The sequence below is a fragment of the Sprattus sprattus genome, assembly GCF_963457725.1.
Source record: "Sprattus sprattus genome assembly, chromosome: 17".
Lineage (NCBI taxonomy): Eukaryota > Metazoa > Chordata > Actinopteri > Clupeiformes > Clupeidae > Sprattus > Sprattus sprattus.
Genome location: NC_137915.1, coordinates 20770285 through 20791578, shown reverse-complemented (window position 1 = coordinate 20791578; position 21294 = coordinate 20770285). Strand labels below are relative to the sequence as shown.

General features: G+C 41.2%; 1 protein-coding gene across 1 annotated transcript; it reads right to left on the bottom strand.

Annotated features, from left to right (window-relative positions):
• Positions 1-2263: 2263 nt before the first annotated feature.
• On the bottom strand, positions 2264-3621 carry lyz (lysozyme; the record flags this gene model as incomplete). Its single annotated transcript, XM_080854702.1, has 4 exons — positions 2264-2369; positions 2732-2807; positions 3051-3206; positions 3489-3621. The coding sequence occupies 4 exons, from the start codon at positions 3619-3621 to the stop codon at positions 2282-2284; spliced, it is 453 nt and encodes a 150-aa protein (XP_080710828.1). The 3' UTR covers positions 2264-2281.
• Positions 3622-21294: the final 17673 nt, after the last annotated feature.

Here is a 21294-nt window from a genome sequence, read left to right as displayed (position 1 = left end):
TCTCCACCGCCTGTATCTCTCCGTTCCTTGTGTGAGGGGGAGCCTTGCCTGCTAGTGCACTCAGTTGCTAGGGGAGGGCTAACACTAATTGGCACCAAGCGCAGGGAGTGAATTAATTACAGTAATTAAGACAGATGCAAATGGGATGGAGATAAAAAGTGGAATTAAGAGTCCCAGCTGACGCAAATAGGGTCACAGCCATTGAAGACTTTGACGAACACAAAGACACACACAAAATGAAACACCAAAAGCTGAGCTTAGTCCACTTTGTGTGTGTGTGTGTGTGTGTGTGTGTGTGTGTGTGTGTGTGTGTGTGTGTGTGTGTGTGTGTGTGTGTGTGTGTGTGTGTGTGTGTGTGTGTGTGATAGACAGAGAGAGAGAGAGAGAGAGAGAGAGAGAGAGAGGGAAAAAAGGGAAAACTCTCAAGTGCTCTTCTTTGAACTCTGTTTCAAGAAAAAATTAGTAAATTCCCTCTTCAGAGTTCCACTTTATCTCAAAGTAGCTGTGCCCATGGTGTTCACTGCTTGTGAAACGACTTTCATTTGGATTAATACTTTCTGGTTTCACAGTCATTTGTGATTGAACTAAGCTGAGTAACCAATATAGTATTTTAGGTTTGTATAGCCTTATGAACAATCAGTCAATATAAGCCTCCATAAAAAATATAGTAAATGTTGAAGACATCCAAGGAAAATAACTGAAAAGGAACATGAAATATTACTAAAATAAATATTTAAAAAATAAACATTGTAAAACAATTTCACATGTATGATATTTTTTGTTCTCAAACACAGACAATATTATACATTTTGCATGTGAAGCTTTGTGAAATACAGTTTCCATTTTAAAATATCAATAACTTCTATTTTGTATAATTGCATATATTTTACAATACATGAGCCCTGACTATTTAAATTAACTGAAAATACTTGTACAGTATTAGAATCCGTGATGTTAGGAACAACTGAGTCATATTTCCATTCATGTGTGTTAGTGTCTATGTACACCAAGGGAGAAAAATAATGTCATGAATCCACAACAGTTTCACGCCAGATACACCTGCTATCTATGAGGTGCTTATTTATTGGAATGTGTGTTCTCAACGTTACATTGCTATATATGTCCATCAAATGACATGAAGGTGCACAGAGAGTGTGTAGCTTTTGGTTGTGAGTTTGTGGCTTGATCAGTTTGTTGGTCTGATCTTAAAAAGTTGCGTGTTTTCTACTCCCTCTCTTCACCACTTTTCTCCTGTAGCATGTACAGTATTCTTAATCGTTGAGAAAAAAAAGACGGAAAAAGGGATTATTTTTCACGTGTACCTCCTTTTGTGAACATGAAAATAAAAGTGCTTAGTGTGTGTTCAACTGTTGATTTTCATGTTAGAGCCAGTATTACAAATCATTTCATTGCTTTGTGTGCTTTTGCACACACACACACACACGCACACATGCCCACGTACACACATACACACGCGTACACACACACACACACGTACACACACACACACCCACACACGAACGCACACGCACATTTGAGGTTACAGAAAACATAGAAGCCCATAAAGAAGAGCATTGGCTCTGACGGGTCTGACTGATCACATTCTCTCTTCTTCTTAGTGATCGTGACTGATCACATTCTCTCGTCTTCTTAGTGATCGTGTTCTGTATCCTAGCCATGCCATGTGGTATTTGTATGTGTGATTTTCTTCAGGCCGTAATTAGAAACACAAAGCACTCAAAAACACACTGGTAATTAACGAACCAATTAAACTAATCAGTCTTTTGCTTCGACAGGAGAGCTGGCATCATATACACAGGCTTTGGTAATTATAGATATGACTGTAATCACTGCCTTTGAAGCACAGGGGTAGAATTAAAAATACATAGCCTTTCCCATCTGGAGAAGAGGCTGATTTTGACTAATGAGGGTAAAAAAGGAAAGCCATAACAATCTTACGCTGATTCAAAAACGGCACCAAAGACTTCCATAAATGTTTCAAAGAGACTCAATATTCAAGTATGTCGCATCACTGATTTCGATGGCAGTGTCATTTAGGTATTGAGGAAAGTGGAAAAATGACAAAATTGACAATTACTCATCAATGTAGTCTTGTCTACATAATTGTCCAGAGTATCAGTGTACATGACTATGACAGATAATTATAGAAAGAGCAACCATTGTGTTTGGTGAAATATGTTTTAATGACATAAAAAGTACCATGCACAGATATTTGCATTTGCATCGGATGCACTGACAGACACCGACACACACTGCCCTCTCACCACACACAACTCTGTGACCTGAATTCACACCCTTTAGTCCAACGTCTCATCTTGCGATCCTTACACCATCTAGACCAGCTGTCCCTGTGGGCAAAACAAATGACAGTCAAAACTCAATATCATTGACTGACCAATCACCACAAACAACAGTAAGAGCAGATGGCAGGACTATAATTTCAGTTCACTTTGGACTTTATATATGCATTTCAACTTCAACATACTCTGTGTAGGTCTGTCCAACCGCTGACATAACTGACTATTTTTTCATGAACACTCATATATAATACACACATGCTCAAAGTATCTTTTAAAGATAAATGCCATTGAAATATTGTGCAATGTTATTTCCATTTTGTACTGCTGAATTTTATTAGTATTATTTAACTGAGTTATCATGTATTTTTTTAAAAAGATTTCATGTACATTATATCATGGCTTTGACTTACCACGCCTTCAGCCCATCACGCGCCACAATAGTTTTGAGACAAGCAATGGAAGCCTTCAAGTCATCGTTCAGCAAATCTGTTGAAGAAAAATGAACAAATATTTTTGAAAAAATAACCCTCATTTGAATGAACATTTTAAGTACTTACTTTTAAACAACTTCTTGTCTAAAGGGCTTGATCTCCTTCATTTCACTTGTCTAATATGATTGCTTTTTCCCTCAAGCTTTTTAATAAACAATCGAAAAAATACAATTTCACAAAATGTTAAATGTTCCGAGCAGTAGTAATGAAAGTATCACATTAGCCTGGGATCCTTTACCTGCACAGCTCATTCTGCACAGATTCTTTCCTCCAGGGGTGCCATCATCACACCACTGGTAACTGTTGATTTGGAATATTCCGTAGTCTTTCCCCACGTCAGCCTCTCTCACCTTATGGCTCTTCCACCCAGTCTCCCAGTAGGCCATGCACACATCTACAGAACATACAGTAAGGGACCAGTCCATTAGAGAATACACTATAATGGTCAATTCCAAAATGTCAATCTATATCAGCTGTCAATTTAGCTCACTCTACAATTAACATACACTCACTGCCAGAGTACAATATATTCACTACTCTGACAATAAATGCTGAATAATAATTAAGAAAAGTATCTAGAAATAAATTCATAAAAACATTTGAACAGAAAATATACTATTACATTAACCATATTCAATGTGAATCATAATTTACTTGAATGCATAAATGTACCTACAGTTGCCTAGGGAATGTCCATCCAAACCATCCAGGCCCCCCGTTTTGAAGATCTTGGCAGCTTCACAACGGCTGAATTTACGTGCCAAACACAGGGGCATGCACACCAGAGCCAGCAGCACAATCGCCCTCATGTTGTGATGATGATCAGATGTGAAGCAGGCTGCAGGAGTACAGTTCTCTTGGTGTTGAGGATGGCTACCCAGTGTCATCTTTATATCGGGACAGAAGAGGAAGATGGTGGTGGTGCAACAAAAACATTTGCAGATATTTTAATTTCAAAACAGAGAGAAAGGGACTTCTGTTTGTTTGAGTTTGTTTGAGAAATGGGATTTAGACATCGTGAGGGCACCTTCTACTAAAGTGACAGTTGCAGAAGTTGAGAAACATTGTTGCAGAGGAGAATGCAACATTTAAAAGTATGTTGCCTAGCCAAGAGACACTCAACAATAAATCTTCCTGGATGGCTTATTTGATTGCCCCAATCTTAACATTAACTTTAGTGTTGCAACTTTAGCAACGATTCAGCTTACAATAGACTCCATGCTGAAAAGATGGTTGTGAAAAGGTAACAGAAAATAACAGAAGAATTAAGAGAAGTAAAAAAGTAAAAGGAGAAGTTCAGGACATGTTCTAACCAACACCTCAGAGAATGCAATGTGGCAGTTAATGGAATATGCCTCAAAGTTTGATGCTATTCAGAAAGAAGCTTGGTATGTGGTAAATGCTACCCAGTGCACCAGTTAACTAATCGAAGTACACTCTCTGCTTCATGTCTCTGAAATATCATTCTAATAAAGAATAATTTCATAATTTGGGAGGTAAACATCTGGAATATAGTAGTATCTGGAGTATCTGTTTGGAAGTATTCTCATGTTTTCCAACACTGATAATGAATAACAATAAGGTTATTTATGTACTTTAATGCTCACAACAGTTATACATACATTGTTATAAATAACAGTACAGTATATAAATTGTAACATGTAGTATTTCCTGTCAATGGACCATTGGATACATTGTTTATAATTTTAACACTTTTCTACAATATTGCAAATTTTGAACTGTATAGATGAAAAATGTTCTGTAACATTTGAGAATCAGATTTAAAATAAAATTGCACATGTCATCCCTACAATGGTGCAAGTTAAAGATGCACATGTTACTTTCAGCATGCTATTGTACTTCTTATTTTCATATACACAAAACTGCTGAAATTCAAAACTGCTATAAAAATCACCAACCCTTTATGTCATTAATTAAGGTATGTAAAAAGTTCTTAGTTTTTCCCATCTAGAGGCTTGTAGTTCAGAGAAGGCATTTCAGTTTTTACCCTTCACCGTGTGAGTTTTAAACTCTCTAGTAAAGGAATGCGTTCATCAACAATATAAGATTCCACATTAAATTCGATGGACACAGACATTCTTTAGAATGTTCGTTCTACAACAGTCTAAAAACACCGGTGTGACAGTACCGTCTGAAGGGTTTCATGGTTGTGCTGTTTCAGTGTTTGTGCGCTATTATAACATGAAAGCTGCCAATAACCTGAATGTGCTTTGCTCTAAAATCAGAGCACTCAAGGCCTCTACCAGACAGTGAGTATCCACTGAGACGGCCACTGGTCAAGCCCAATCCAGCCTCTACACAGCAGGGCTCTCCAGACATCGAGCTTCAGCATGAAGGAGCTACAGCAGAGTGTCGGTGTCCAAATTAATCACTTGCTTCTTTTCTTGCTGCTGTGGGCCCTCAGTGCATCACTCTGTGCTCTCAGAGTAAACATCGCATTCCTCTGGAAGACGTTAGACGGAGTGTCAAAATCCACAACGCGGCCAGCGTCTAGCACCAGTACTCTGCAGACACAGGGGAAAAACACAACATTTATTTGTATTTTTCTGTATATATTTTTGTTTTATGACCCAAAGTGACCTTGAAAGAAAAATGAGTGTATGACATTTTCATTATAAGCAGTATTATACATGCACTGTAAACTCCAAAGACTTAAAGTCATGATACAAGGGGGAAAATAATTATAAAAGGAAACCATTATTCCCACACAAAGGTCAAATACGAGCTATTTGAACGGGTTGAAATCTTTCAGAAGGCATTCCTGAGAGTCCTCTTGAAGGTTGACATCGTATTCCCTTCAGTAAAATAAAGTCCATTTTATAGTGTATCTTTTAAAAGGGTCACACATAGCCTTTGTGTGTGACGTGGATTTTGTGGAATCAGTGAAACCCACTCACCTATGTGAGTGCATTACGGAGTGTGGGTTCTGCGCCAGGGTCAGCACGGTGCAGTCAGAGAACTCTGTCCGGATGACCTGCTGTAGCAGGCTCTCCGTCTCAAGCTCCACTGAGGCCAGAGGCTCCTCCACCAGCAGAACGCTGGAGACCCTCAGCAGGGCTCTGGCCACACACAGCAGCCTCTTCTGCCCCTCACTGAAACACAATACACAATGATCTACTATGGTATTGCTATATACTGATGGAATAGCATTTGTTTTATTAAACTATACTATCATACAGTACAATACAGTTTACAATGATGATATACTGTATGTATGGTAGTACGTACAGTACAGTATGGAACATTATGACAAAACACATCCATATAGTATAATATATGCTAGATGTATACAGTATACTGCTATGATGTAAATAGCACTAATAATATTTTTGGTGCTGTATCATTCAAGTAATACAAACAAAAAGCCAGATGTTACAGATGGAAGACACCATGATGATCACTGCAGAGGCCCTGCCTTCACAAACCTTTAGAGAACAGGGAAAGTATAAAGGGTGACATCTGACAATCATTAACTAAACACTTCTCCATCGACGCTTTGTGGCCGTGGCTTTGTGAGCACAGCATACCGACCGATAACAAAGGCCACTGTTACAAAGCACTAGTTCTGTGCTACCTGTCTCAGTGGTGTGAAGGTTCTCGGTGAGAACATGAAAGGTCTGTAATGTTTTCTGCCCCGCCCAATGTTGCACCTGGTTAACAATTTTACCAAGGCCATCAATCCAGACGTCTGACACAAAACACTGGGCATTACCTGCAACCCAACTTGCCCCGCCCCTCTAGACACACCTGTGTCCGGCCCCACCAGACACCTGTGCTTTTTGGGGGCTCACCTGAGACTGGCAGTGCCACCATGCAGTGAGTGCAGCAGCTGGCCTGGCAGCGCCTGAACGGCCTCCTTGAGGTGGCACAGCTCCAGCGCCAACCACACCTGGGCGTCAGGGAGCCTCCTGGCAGGGTCCAGGTTGGCACGCAGAGAGCCTGAGAACAGAACAGGCACCTGGGCATGGAGACAAAAAAAACAAAACATCAAAGGTAGGCTACATGAGAAATGTGAGGCGGAGTACGAACACTGCACCTTTTGCGGCCACACCCTGCGGAACAAACTTCAGAGCCGTGCCTAAGTACACTGCCACATACCGACACACCCCGGTCTGAATCGGTCCTGTCAGCATGCTTTCAGAAGTGATACAAGGGTGAAGCACAAACATTTGCTGTGTAATAGACAAGGACACTTTCACTGGCACAAGCTCACATGTGTATTTGAGTTCAAACAACCTACTATTTTCACATTCCTAATTAAAACAACTCTTACTCAGATCTCTGAACTAACAAGTTGACCCCCTGTCACTCATATTTAGGGGCTAAGGCTCTACCATTTGTCTTCTACCATTTCTACTTAATGCAAAGGAATACTGTACTGTCCTCACACACTTACACTTTGTCCTTACTAATTTGTTAGGTACTTTATTCCAACACAAACTACAAACTATCACATCTCACCTGGGGGAGGACATTAATGCGGCAACGCAGGTCCTGCAGGCCCAGGCTGGCAACATCTACCCCGTCGATGAGCAACATCCCGCTGTCGCCCTCTAGTGTGCGGAGCAGGCAACTCACCAAGGCCTCTGTCTCACCTCTCTCTCGGGTCAGCACACCCACCTGCAGATATGAACGTAGCTACATATAAACTACATGGGGCTGTGAAATCAGCCAGAAATATGACATCACGTCTGGCATTGAGAGAAGAGATGTACACACAAATTGAGCTCACAAAAAAAACATCTATCACAAAAATCAACCCTGGTTTTAAACATTGATCTCATATTTCAATTAATTATTTTTTCATGGAAACAGATGCCAAAAAAAGAAGCCTGTGATCATTCATACCATACACATGGTGTTAACGGTGTTAATGGTTTATACTGGTGCGCTGAATTAAAGTGTGGAAATTCATAGCACCTTTTCTCCCCTCTGTATATGGAAGGACAGTCCTCTGAATGCTGGTAAGGGGCAGTCTGGACATTTGGTCTCCAGGTTTCTGAACTCAATCTCTCCCCACTGCGGCCAGCCTGGGGGAGCTCTATGGGGCAGGGTCCACGGGCCCTGTGGGAAGGTGGAACTTAAATCAGTGTAAAGGATTTTCTGTCTGATAAAAAGCACTCAGTGATAAAAGGCAGTCAGTGGCCATAAATCAGACACAGCACTCTTAAACCGGAACTACGGAAGAGCCGTTTCTCCTTGGAACTTGTTAAGTTACAGCATGTTCCCTGTGGTGGGTTCTACAATATAAAGTACAATAGTCACATCCACTCTCTTAATACCAGGCAGTGTGATGGCTGGCACAAGAACATGATTGATCCCACATAATGGCCTACTACTGACTCAATCTTCTCTATAATTACACATACAGAAGATGGCTCAGACACATATATCTATGGACAGTTTTGGAGGACCTTGCTGAATTAGCCTTACAATGTACCAGTGCACAATGATAAGAATACCTCTTTCTCCAGTTTTGAATATTCAGCCATTTTCCTCACAGACATTATGCAGTCATGGACATCAGAGGATGCCTGTCTACACCGGCGGAGAACTCCCCGCAACTGCAAAAGATCCAAATTCAATCAAACATCATGCCTGTGCTACTGTAAGTACATTAAAAACAAAACACAGCTGTTGGTGTCGTAGAACACTGGCTACCTTAACGATACACATTGGAGTTAAAAGAAAAGAAAGTAAAAGTCTTCCCAATACTTGACACATGCATCCAGAAAACAATAAGATCAGACTCACACTTAGTCCATATAAAAGTGCCAGGCCTAAAATCCCAGAATCCACTGTCCCGGCACTCTCCATCAGGATGACAATGACCAGGAATACCAGGATCCACATGATGGCATCTAACCGCAGTGAGACCCACCTGCACCAAAATCAACAAAACTTTCGGACATGAGCAGGCTAAAGGACTTCTGAACAATTAATTATACAGTAAATGGTAAATTATTTTGAGTTGTTACACAGCGCAGCCATTTTCGCTCTTTTAAAAGCGGCATTGTGGCCTAGGAAGTGTTTAGTTTAGTAGGGCTATGGTCTACACATGACATTTGACCAATTTTACCACTTGGCAAGTCATAAACAAATTACCTTTTGGGGAAATTCACCATAAATTCAACATAACAACCCACTCACATCACCTTCTTGCCAGTACACTAGAAATAGTTTAGTACAATACAAAGTATTTTATTTGATACTTTAGAACTAGTTAAGGCTATTTTAATAACTAGCCTTGACAAAAAGTTGTTTCTCTGGACAAACAATCTAACGCCATACTATTTTTTTCTGCTCTAAAAAGAGATTGAAGGCTAATAGCAATTCAGCAGAAAGCTAGGGAGGGTCATCTATCATATCAGTAGACATGTTATTACAGGCAATATTCAGATGAGCTTGTATTTCACCAATTTTCAAATAAAAATTGGAGAGGTTGCCTCTGTTCCAGATGAAGTGACTGGTTTGAGCTCATGTCAACTTTAAAAAAACATTTAACATTTCCCTTAGATGAAAGAAAGCCACCAGTGTAAATATCTGTGCAGTTATGGTATGCTATTTTAACATTTAATTGGTAGATTAGATACATATCTGTATTTCAATTCTTAAAAAATTACATTTCAATATCCACAATGATATTCTCCCTATCCACAATTTTCATATCAGATTTCCAGAATGTCATTTGTGCTTTTTTGCCATTGATGTGTTTTGATCTTTCAGTGTCAGATATCCACAGATATCTGCAATATAATTTTTACTAGGAAAAACTCCCATTTCAGATATATACAATCCAACTGTTACTAGTCATAATTTTAAATTCAGATATCCAAAATGAAAAACTAATTCCAGATATCCATAATGTAATTTTGAACATCCAGAATATATTGTGAAACGTCATTATGGATGTCAACAATTCCTATTATGACTAGAAAAAAATGCAGATTCCACTTATACTTTTCAATTGCTTTTATTTAACTTTATTTTCAACAACCCCTAACAATTTCATAGATTTTACCTGCTTTTTCACTGTCATTGGCTCTAACAAAATGCATGTTAGAAAAGACGAGAGTTATTTAATTATGTTCTTCTAACTAACAAACCACATCAGAAGAAGGCACAGCACTGATCAACACTCAACAGTGTGGATGTGTAAGCTTATCAGCGCCTGTCAGTGGTGTAGTGGTCCCTGGAGAAGTGGGTATACTATAAAAAAAATTAAGCAGCCCATACAGCACAGGATAAACGCCCTGTTTTGAGAAGTGGGTATCCGCAATGCTGACTGAAATAAGGTGGTATACTCTGTATACCTGCGTATACCCTGGACTACACCACTGCAGCCTGTGGACCTAATAAATCAGTACATTTGAATCTGTTCATGAAAGGCCCAGTTTGTTGGAGGGCATTTCATGAACCAGGGTTTTGTTAAAAATTACACTTGGATGACATTGATTGTGATTGTGCTTGAAGTCTGACCTGCTCATGATGTTTCTGTTGTAGTGACACACCAAGTAGTCATGGAGAGTCTGGTGGCAGTGACTTCGAGTTTGATCCTGATAGCTGAAGGCTGCAGAGTTGACCTCATCACCACGATCACCACGTGGCATCTCTCGGAATAGAGCTTTGACGGAGAGGTGAGCGGCCATTTCCAGACACTCCATGCGCCTCGAAACAGATGAATACTGAGACTAGAAACAGGGTACAGGAAAACACAAAGTGGGTCACCGAGAAGGCGAAAGTAGAGATACAGACATGAAAAAGAAGAGAGAATAGATAAAGTGAGGTTAGAAAATAAACCACAAATGCCTGCCACAACAAAGCAAATCTTTAAGCTCCCCCTGCTGGTCATAAACATAATATTGACCAGCAGGAGGAAGAAAAGCCTCATTTTTAAAAGGGTTGTTTGGTGCATGCATACCATAGGATAGATAAATTGACCAACTGTCAGATAACCAGCTCAGTCATAGATTTAAACTTAAGAGAGTTATAAGAGAGCAAGAGAATTGGCACTTTCATTTCACCCAACAAACACTGACCAAGATAGATAAGCCTTACCTGGACCCTAATAAGGAAAATGAAAAGAGGGCTAGCTGCCAGGATGAAGACGGGTGTGACGACAGAGATGAGAAGAACAGCTCCACACATCTCCAGCTGGGAAAGTGTCCACGCACGCAGACGCTCAGGGACCTGATCGTCAATCAAATACATATCCTGGAAGAGAGAGGGAAGAGAAACACATGGTTCAGCACAGTCTTTAGATGCTCATTTAATGCCTTTGAGGTTTTTTAATTTTTGTGAAGCACAGAGGATAGACACCATTGTGGTAACTTTGCTCACTACATATCAGCCAAATGCCCATATGTAAAACAATGTTCATTACTAGTTTGGGTTGTCTATGATTAACTAGGATAGAGAGACTCGCCCTAACCCGTGTGAGGGACTGCAACACCCTCTCTGGTGAAGACTTCTGGAAGAAGCTGAGGGGAAGGTGCAGCACGTTAGACAGCAGCTCACTGTGGAGTCCCCCAGAGGCCCTCAGAGAACCCTGGGTCAGGAAGTGGGCAGCCCCACACACAAGTATGGCTGAAACATACACACACACAAAAGATAGAGAGAGAGAGAGAGAGAGAGAGAGATTAGCTTTCATCAATCTCCCTGACATAGTACCTTAAAGGAGGAAACTTTCTCATTGTCACCAACCAGCATCCTCACCCTGCAGCAGCCCCAGCACTGCGTAAAGAGAGAGACAGGAGTCCCTCAGCTCCGTCCAGCCCTCCAGACCCTGGACCTCCTTTGCATCGCTGGTCCACTGGCCCAGCAGCCCATCCTGTCCGACTGCCACCAGAACCAGGCCTGTCAGGGCAAGCAGGGACATCAGGACCCAGCCCCAGCCAAAGGCATGAAGGTACCATTGGATATCTGGTCCAGATCCCTGTGTGGCAGGAAAGACGTCTTAAATAAATCACATGCTTAATAATTGACTCAATAAAGCATTGAAGAATTTTCATCTTGTAATTTTGGCTGCAGGTTTAATAAAATATGTTCAATTTGGTTTCTTTTTTACCAAATTCCTACTTCCAAGTTACTAATTTCCCAATTTCCTTTTGTCATGTATACCTTTTGGATGCATATACAAACAATGCTTTGTATTCTCTCCGAATGTGTATACTTCGCTAATATTTACTACTTTTTGGAAAGGCTGGCACAACTGTCAAATAAAGTCATGGTAACAGATCATTTATACTCACACTTAGGGATGGGTGATCCATCTCCACTTTTAATTCACCGAGTTGGTCATCCTGGTTGTTCCTAAGTGGGAACACGTCAAGAAAAGGTTCTGTTGTTTGTTTATCCTGGTACGTTGTCTGTGTACATCCAGCATGGGGATATCATGACACTCATGATCAGGGCTAAATGAAATGCTCTTAGCATCACTGAGTTTATGCTGTGGATTAACTGACTGTAATTCAGGATTGCTGGCTCCCTGTGCCACGCTATGACTGACCTCATAGGACCACACACTCTCAGGAGCTTGATGAGGGCTTCTGTCCAATAATACAGCTCTGTGCAAGCTATTTGCCCAATCAAAGTGCGGATTAACTTGGCAATGATCCCAGTGTCATTTCATGAGGTCGCATGTAAGGGATAACAGCCAGAAAAGCCATGTCATTCCTCTAATCACGTTAGATAATAGCCAAGCAACCACAGTAGATCTAGCAGAGAGCTGGCAGGGATGACCAACTCTCCAAATCGCACAGACGAGGGGATGAAAGAACAACAGCAACCATGACAGGTGCAGATGCGGGAGCAATGGTCATGACCTCTGTCCAACAGCTGGTGGGGAAAATCCCATCCACCCACCTGTGCAAAGCCTCCGTCAGGCAGCAGGATGGCAGGACCAGTTCAGCTTCATCTGAGAGCAGGAGGACATCGTACATATGAAAACAAACACACACACAATCCCCCCCCCCCACACACGCACACACACAAACCAACTGCATGCAATCTCTCTCTCACACACATACACATCCACATCAATTTAAATCACATGCACACACACAAACACACACACATTAATTGCAAATCCCTATACAATCACACACAATCACACAGGCAGTAATGAAATAAGCACTAATGCAAAAGTCACAATTCACAGGACGTTAAAATTCGCTTCTAAATAAACACAACAGAAGGCCATAGGCCAAGAGTCCAGATTAAGCCATCTGCCATCCGTGCACTCCTATTCCGTTTATTCCATTTTCCTTTATTGAGTGTTGGTAGTAAGGTATGAAAGATTGTGTTCAGACTTTTGATGTATATAATCCAAACCCTGGACTAGCTGAATAACGAACCTCTGTCTATCTCCTAATTGGCATATGGCCGATATGCTGAAACCAGTTGACCAGTTAACCCGTTGAGAGACATTTTTTCTCATTATATTGCACATCCATGGAGATATTCCTTTTACCTGATGTAAAGGCAGGATGACAGCAGTCTAAGTCTGTGGCCTCAGTGCGAAAGATGCTTTCCAGGCGACACAGAGACTGCTTAGCCTGCAAGGGGCAGCAAAGCACATCAGTTATTTTCAACAGCAGGGTAGAGTGGCAACATGCAACCAGATATCAAAGTATTGCAGCACTGTGATAGGTTACAGGCATATTTGGTTGCCTTCCTGTATTAGCAGTGAACCATATATTCTGACAATCTTCCAGTTAAGATGGAAAGTATGTTTGTAGAAATGAGTTGGCTTCTGTGTGTGTATGTGTGTGTGTTACCTGAGTCAAGATAGGTGAGAGGTTGGGGAGACTGAACAGTGGCGGACGGAGTAGCCTGAAGAGCCAGATGGAGGTGAACACCTGAGAGGCCGTGAGAACATTCCCTTCATCCATCAGGACAAACGCCCCCAAGCTGGACAGACAAACCTGTGAACACAGCATGCATTTACATAGCAATACATTCATGCACTCACATCCAATGGTACCTGACTCTACAGGATGATAACGCTGTATAAATAAATGTTCTTATTCAATTAGTTATTATGGGAATAGAGTACCCCATACTGTTTTATAACATGTATAATAGTGTGTTATTCTGATGTGAAAATAAAGCATAAATACCACTGAAGTTCTTTTAATGCCTTTATTCATTTATTGTTTGTTACTCCATCATGGAGCTATTTTAAATGTAGCAGAGAAAAACAGTAGTGACAGAGTCAGAGATTGATGAAAAATGGGACTCATACCAGGAAGGGCACACACATGTGGCTCAGCATAGAGAAGGCTGTCAGATAGCCAAGGATGCTTAGCGTCTCCAACTCTCTCTCTCGTGCCGCCGTCACACGACACTGGAACCATGCCTCCCAGGCCAACTGCTTCAGCATCTGCATCCAAACACGGCGCGCATGCAAGGAGGAGAGATGCAAAGAAGATGAGAGAGAGAGAAGATATCAGACTGATGAATGGCACTTGACACATCTGTTTTCACACAGGATAGCAGTATAAAATGGATGAATGCACAGAGGTTATTCTTGCACTGGCTTTGAGAAGCCCTTCGTATTGTCATTCATGTCAGTGGCAGTCCTGGTTCCCTTTATGCCCTTGGCAAACACATACATTTAGGCGCCCACTCTGTTGTGTACCCATGCACTGGCATCCTTTGAAGACTGCCAACATTAAGAACCACCACTGACTCCAGTTAGCAGAATGAAAATGCCTCTTCTTCCACATAAATTGCATAGACAGGGAATGTGTGTAATCTTTTTTATGTTGACATCTCTTCTGTATTCAATTTGCATCCATTGTGGATTACCTCTGTATATGTGTCTGTGCGCGCGTGTGTGTCTGTGTGTGTGTGTGTGTGTGTGTGTGTGTGTGTGTGTGTGCGCTCCTTGGGGATATAAAAGCATCCCTGACCTCCAGAGGAATGATAAGTGGGTCAGGCAGGAGGGATTAGATGAGAGGCTCAAGTGTAGCATGGGGTCAAGCCTGAGAGGGGAGTAGGGCTCACGGAGGGAAATGCATAATCAGGATATGACCAATGAGTGACCATAAGCAGAGGTAATGAGGAAGACAGTTAAGACTGTTAAAACAATACGGGGTGATTAAAGGCATTTCAATGGCAGGACTGCATATTGCAGAAATGTACAGAAACATGGAGATGCATAGTGCAAGTCCAGAAATTATATGGAAAGGATATTTTAAATATTTAGTGGTAACCTTCGGAATTGAATCATTAACATAATTTCTAAATTCCAGCAGGATTTCTAGTGTCAAAGCCTCAATTCTCACACAGCTAGATGACCCAAACAGAAACCGAGTGGAGTATGATGCAATAGCAGCAGCAGAGACTAACCTTGATCTCAGTCAGCATCTCCTTCAGCAGAGTTTCCCTCTCCTCTCTCACTTTCATCTGACTCCTCTGGGGATAGAAGCGCAGTCGTTAACATTTACATGTCACGCACCGACAAACATTCAATTGCACTTTATTAAAACATTTAACAGGAAGAGGCCTATCATGTTTGTAGGATCTGGAATAAAAAAAAAGAAAAAAGAAAGACTGCCCTTCAGCCAGTGTTTAGCAGTTATCACACACCCCCCATAAAAAAACATTATTCTCCACCCCGCCCCAGCCTTCTCTTTCACCTTCAGCAGTTTGACTCTGTGCTCCACAGCTGAGTGGACAGGAATGAGAAACAGCAGCACGGTCACCCCCACCAGCACCGCGGGGCCCAGCTCCCTCCAGAGGAAGCCCAGGCACAGAGCCACCCGCAGGGGAGAGGACACCAGCAGGGGCAGGGTCACCACCAGACCCGTCACCTTCTTAACGTCTACCGACAGGTGCATGGCCGCGCCCGCGGCAGTGACCTGGCAATGAGAACGGCTGGAAACACACAAGACCTGTTGTTTTTTTGATGGTATGGACGAATGGAGCGTGAGCAGATTGAGGTGAATTGAAAGGGAGCATGTTGGATGAGGTGACACAAGAGAGAAGAGAAGAGGGTTATTTTAGACGAGTAAAAATGGAAGACGTGACTCATCAAGCATATATTACAGTGCCAGACTGTCAGATTAAATTCTCGCTTCAGTCATGGTGTGTGATCTCACTGCCCGCCTCTTGCAGCATCAATGGCCTCTGATGCAAAGCCAGAAAAACGTCTTGACAGAAAAGGAGCTCTGTGAATGTAGCTTACAGTTTGACACACATCCACTTATCTCTCAGTGGAAAATGTTTGTCATCTGACATGAACAGGACAGCTTTTGTGATTCACCTTTCTGCATAGCATGCCCGTCAAAGCCACTTGGGCCTTAGCTTTGGTCATGCCACTGTGTTTCTCGTGAAGCTGCTCAACAAGGGAATGGCAAACGACTATGCCAACCAGTGCCAGGACGTACGTGCGACCTTGCCAGTCGTACACTCCCTGGTTCTCGATGAACAGGATTATCCACCTGCGTGAATGAGGCGCAAAGAGAAAAAGGCCAAAAAAAGATGAATGGCACTTCATTTTTTACTTTACTTCCATATGTAAAAGTGGATACAAATATACAAACATCGACATAATAATGAAAAAAATGATGTTTTTTCATGAGGGTAACAGGGTTGATGTGAAATCAAGGGATACTATTTACAAACTCCCAGTTATAAGAGCATACTTCACACAATATGGAAATGCCAAAAAAAACAGGGCAAAATCCTCACCCTCTTCTGCATGAAAGTGATTACAAATAATATGTAGTTGACTTAAGTCAGATTTAATATTGAAGAAAGAAGAGATAGTAATAATAAGTTTTATAAATTGCAAATGTGTTTGTTGTTATAGTAATATTATTGTGGATTGTTTCTGGGGGACCTAAAAGGCACAGATTACATGTAATCACGATTGGATGCATATTTTAAAAATCCATCTGGATTTCTCAATTTGCACAAAGAGGCACTATCAGTAGGTGAAATTAGGTATACTGAAAGGTCTGAACTGGAAGATTTCTCACAAATCTTCATACTACCCCAGGTTATGTCTGTCCTTGTTTTGTTTTAACACCCCTTATTAAAGTTACCAGATATTTCTGAAGCCCTTGGCTGACCGTATCCTTGGTGACACTACTAGTCAAGGACAGACTAAAAACGTACAAAGTTTTGAATCCCCAAGAGAGACACCAGGGGACATTTTCTTAGTAACAAATGATGGGGCCACATGTCCCCCCCCCCTCAGGTCAGGTGTTTGTGAGATCACAGGCCTACCTGAGAGCCAGGGGACCAAACAGCTCCAGCAGGTCGGTGAGCAGCCTGAGCAGCCCCACCTGGAGCAGGCACTGAGAGAAGGTCTGCCAGAGGGCATGGAGGAGGGAGAAGCCTGGACTGACGGGGCCCGGGAACAGAAGCTCCTCCGCCTCGGACCTGACAGCTTTCTGCTGGAGACATTGGACCACACAGGCAGTAAAACCACAATCAAGTCATACTATATGCATCCAATAGAGAACGAGAGAGAGAGGGAGAGAGAGAGAGAGAGAGAGAGATAAATAGATAGATAGATAGATAAAGATACAGAGAGAGAGAAAGAGAGGGAGAGAAAGTGAGAGAGAGAGAGAGAGGGGGATATTCTCAAGTTATTTAGCCGCTGACAATTATTGTAGACCACACTGACATTTAATGACAAATCTGTGAAGTTGAAACATTTGATGGAGAGGATTTGTTGCCTCTGTTATTACCTCTTCATTGCCAGCAACCGCCTCCTGGTTCCTCCAGTGTTGTTCAAAAGTAGAGCAAACATGCAGGGCAGCGTCCTCCTGACTCAGTGGGCTCAGATGCTCCAGCTGTAGTGGCCGTCTCTGACCAACCGCCACCACTCTGAGGACAATGCAACAAACAGCAGCAACAACAACAAACTAATATTATACCCCGGTGTCCTCACATTACGATATTATTATACAGCTAAAAACAGTTTACACAACACATGGCAATGTGGTTAAAGGAGGCAACATTTTTGAATACCTGTTAAACCACCAGTAGGTGATTCGACTCAAGAAGAAGACTTCTTTCTCCTGTGGCTGGTTCTGCCATTCACATGTTAAAGTATAACAGTTCAGTTACATCAGAATTATGCTGTCTAGCATTGCATATCTCATTGTAATTGTAATATTTCATTTTAGGTGAATTGAAAAATTGATTTTAGAATAAGTCTCTAGCTTTCAATTCAATTTAAATTGCCTCAATATAATTTCGAATTTGATAACGATATGCATTTTAGCTTTCAAACTTAACAAAACAATTGCAGGGCATTGTCCTGTATATTGCAGTGAACATGACAGTACGAAAACATGAAACATACAACTATCAACACTGTACCTCTGTCTCGCAGGCACACACCTTTATTTGCCATAATCCATTGTTTGCCTTTTAACCTTTCGCGTGCACAGCTCGCACAACAGTAAGCGGAAGAAAGTTTCTCTCACCTGGTCTCCATTTACCCAGCTTCTGAAGAACACATATTTGAGGAAATATGCCACCGCCAGTTTGGTCAAGCGTCTGAGAGACAATAGCTTCAACGCCGCTGTATGCCGCACAAAGGACGTGGCTACACAGATGTATGCTTTAACAGAACACTCTTCCAACAATTATGTGCAATTAGCGCTACGTAACAGTGCTGTGCAAATAATTTCCCCCTTTTAAGTCATGTGCGCTCGTAATAGTTGTCCCGTCTATCTTAAAATGTAAAATACAATGATCGACTCTGTTAAATGTGGAATCGCGACCGCATCCAATAGGAGATGAACGCAGCCAGGGGCGTGTTTATTGCCTGTCAAATTTGATGAAGCGAGTCCGGTGTGAATTCGAACGGCGGGGTTAATTTATCCTTAACAGAGCGCAGTTATTATGTGTGTCCTGCTCATTGTCTGTTAGACTGATGATTGAATTCTAAACTGTCACACATTTCTGAGAAGGACCTTGATTAAGTTACTGGATTATCGAGGCAGTCGTCCTCATAGGGAGGCAGTCCGCGTTGCTGCACTTTCCTCATCCTCATCTCACTACATAAATTGAAATCAACTAAAGGACCATCCAGGACAGATATCAATTATTTTACCACTCATGAAATAAATATCCTCCACAACGTTGAAATCATTTATCTGAACATGTAAATGGTGTTGACACACAGTGTCAAAAGACTGTTGACAAGCAGCTGAAAGCAAATAAGATGTCAATCAGTTATTGTGCCAAATTAAAGTTGTATTGTGCCAAAATGAAGGTAGGACACAAACAAGTTTGCATAAGGAGAGCTGGAAATGTTTCATCCTCAAAACGAGAGCCAACAAAACAGCTGTTCATTACCGCACCACCAAAAAAAACCCTCTTCAAACCTTCAAATTCTGAAATACCACAATGATATGATAATCAACTTCAACTTGTGAAGATGTTAAACTTGAATGACTGATCAGCATATTTTCAATTAAAGCTTATTTCACAATATCACCATTATTTATCAGTTTGTTGAATAAAGTGTCATTGCTGTGTTCTCTAAGTTCAAGCAAGTCACCATTTGTCTGCAAGAAGATGTGCAATGTTGTATGTAGAAGGAAATACATAATTGATGTTATGTTTATGACACTCCACTGATGTTTGATTGATGAAGAGTCCTTTGAGGCCTTCAGTTTTGAAAAGCACTACACAAAGCCTGTAAATTATGCTTGAAAGGTTACATCTCTGCATTCAATGAATACCTCTCAGGTTACTCTGAGCAGGGGATATACGGGTCTAGCACACTATAGTTGTCTGTTTACAAAGGTAAATGAGAGATGGTTTTCCAAAAAATATTAATTACGTAGGTCTCTATATTACAGGACTATTGAGTAGGCTACCTTTGTGTTTGTACATGAAGTCCCACATTGTGTTCATGTTTACCCCTTGTGGTCATGGATATTGGCTTTGTGTAAATGCTCTTAGGATATTCTGGAAGGTTACTATAGGGATGGTGTACTTTCGTAATGTGACTTATCATCTGATAACTATGCCAGTGTTAGAGTAGGTACAACCACACACACACACACACACACACACACACACACACACACACACACACACACACACACACACACACACACACACACACACACACACACACACACACACACACACACACACACACAAACAAACACACACAATCACACACACACACACACACACACACACACATACACCATAGTTGTTTTGAATCTTAATAACCGTGTGGTTAGTGTTTCATGTTCCAACGACAGAGTCGAAAATCCACCAGTAGTCTGGTAATAAGAAAATTCTGTGAAGAACGAATTATACGCAGAAATGTTGGTAGGTACAGAACAAGACCTTGATATGTGTTACATTTGAATCCCTTAGGGGGCAGGTGGTGAGGCAGTGCAGTCACACAACAGAGGGCTACACTCAGGATACATCAGATGAGGATTTATGTGAAGATTTCTGTGTGATTAAGTAACGCTATGGCCATCTGGGATTAAATTAGGTCCATTCTCAGATTTCAGAGAAAACAAGAGTGACTTAGTTTGACAACAGGCTTGTGTAACAAACAGAATGTGATTAGTCTAAAAACATTTTTTTTATAAGAGTCAATGCGGTACGGTAAGACTGAATGAGATTCTTCTAGAACTCCACTGATTTTTTTTCCACAGGTATAAATCACACTTTCCTCATACAAATGTGAATAACGTTAAATACAATAACAACAACTGTCAATTGTTATAAAAACCTCACAATAAAAATTGTAGATCAGAAAACTATCTTATCTAAAATATTTAGATACATTTATAATCGATATTCACAAATCTAGGATTGGTGGTTAAGACACCCATTGCAAATTCAACACTGTATATTCTGCTGCAAGGCTGGTTTATTTATCTCAACCATAGTGATATGTTTTCCATCGCTTGAACATTTAGATGTTTAGATAACAACATGGAAAAGTCACACTATGAAAAATAGATTGCGTGAAGCGAGTTATGTTGCCTAGGGATATGACGCACCTGCTTCCCTTGTTGTTTGGTGTGAGAAAAAGGTGGTTCTTGGAAATCAGCTCCTTTTAAAGGCAGGTATAAAAAACCCGGACTGATTTAGACCAGGTAGCAACTCTTTAGTGAAATTGATCCGTTGCAGACAAATAAATGATGCCCCTTCATAAAGTTGGGGAAGACACTGATGAAGCAACGGACAACATCGAAACAGGTAGACTAACTCTATTAGTTATAATGTGCAAAATGAACTGTGTTAACTGATGGTCTTCTAAACAAGTTCATGTGTGTTTCTCTCAGGGGATGATGGACCATCGTGTGGTTCTGGATTATGTGGGATCCTCCTTACAATCCTTTCCATGGTTCTGATCATCGCAACCCTCCCTCTGAGCATATGGAGCTGCCTAAAGGTCGACATTTACTCCAAAATGCTTTTTATTTAAACCACAATTGAATAGTTTAATGAAT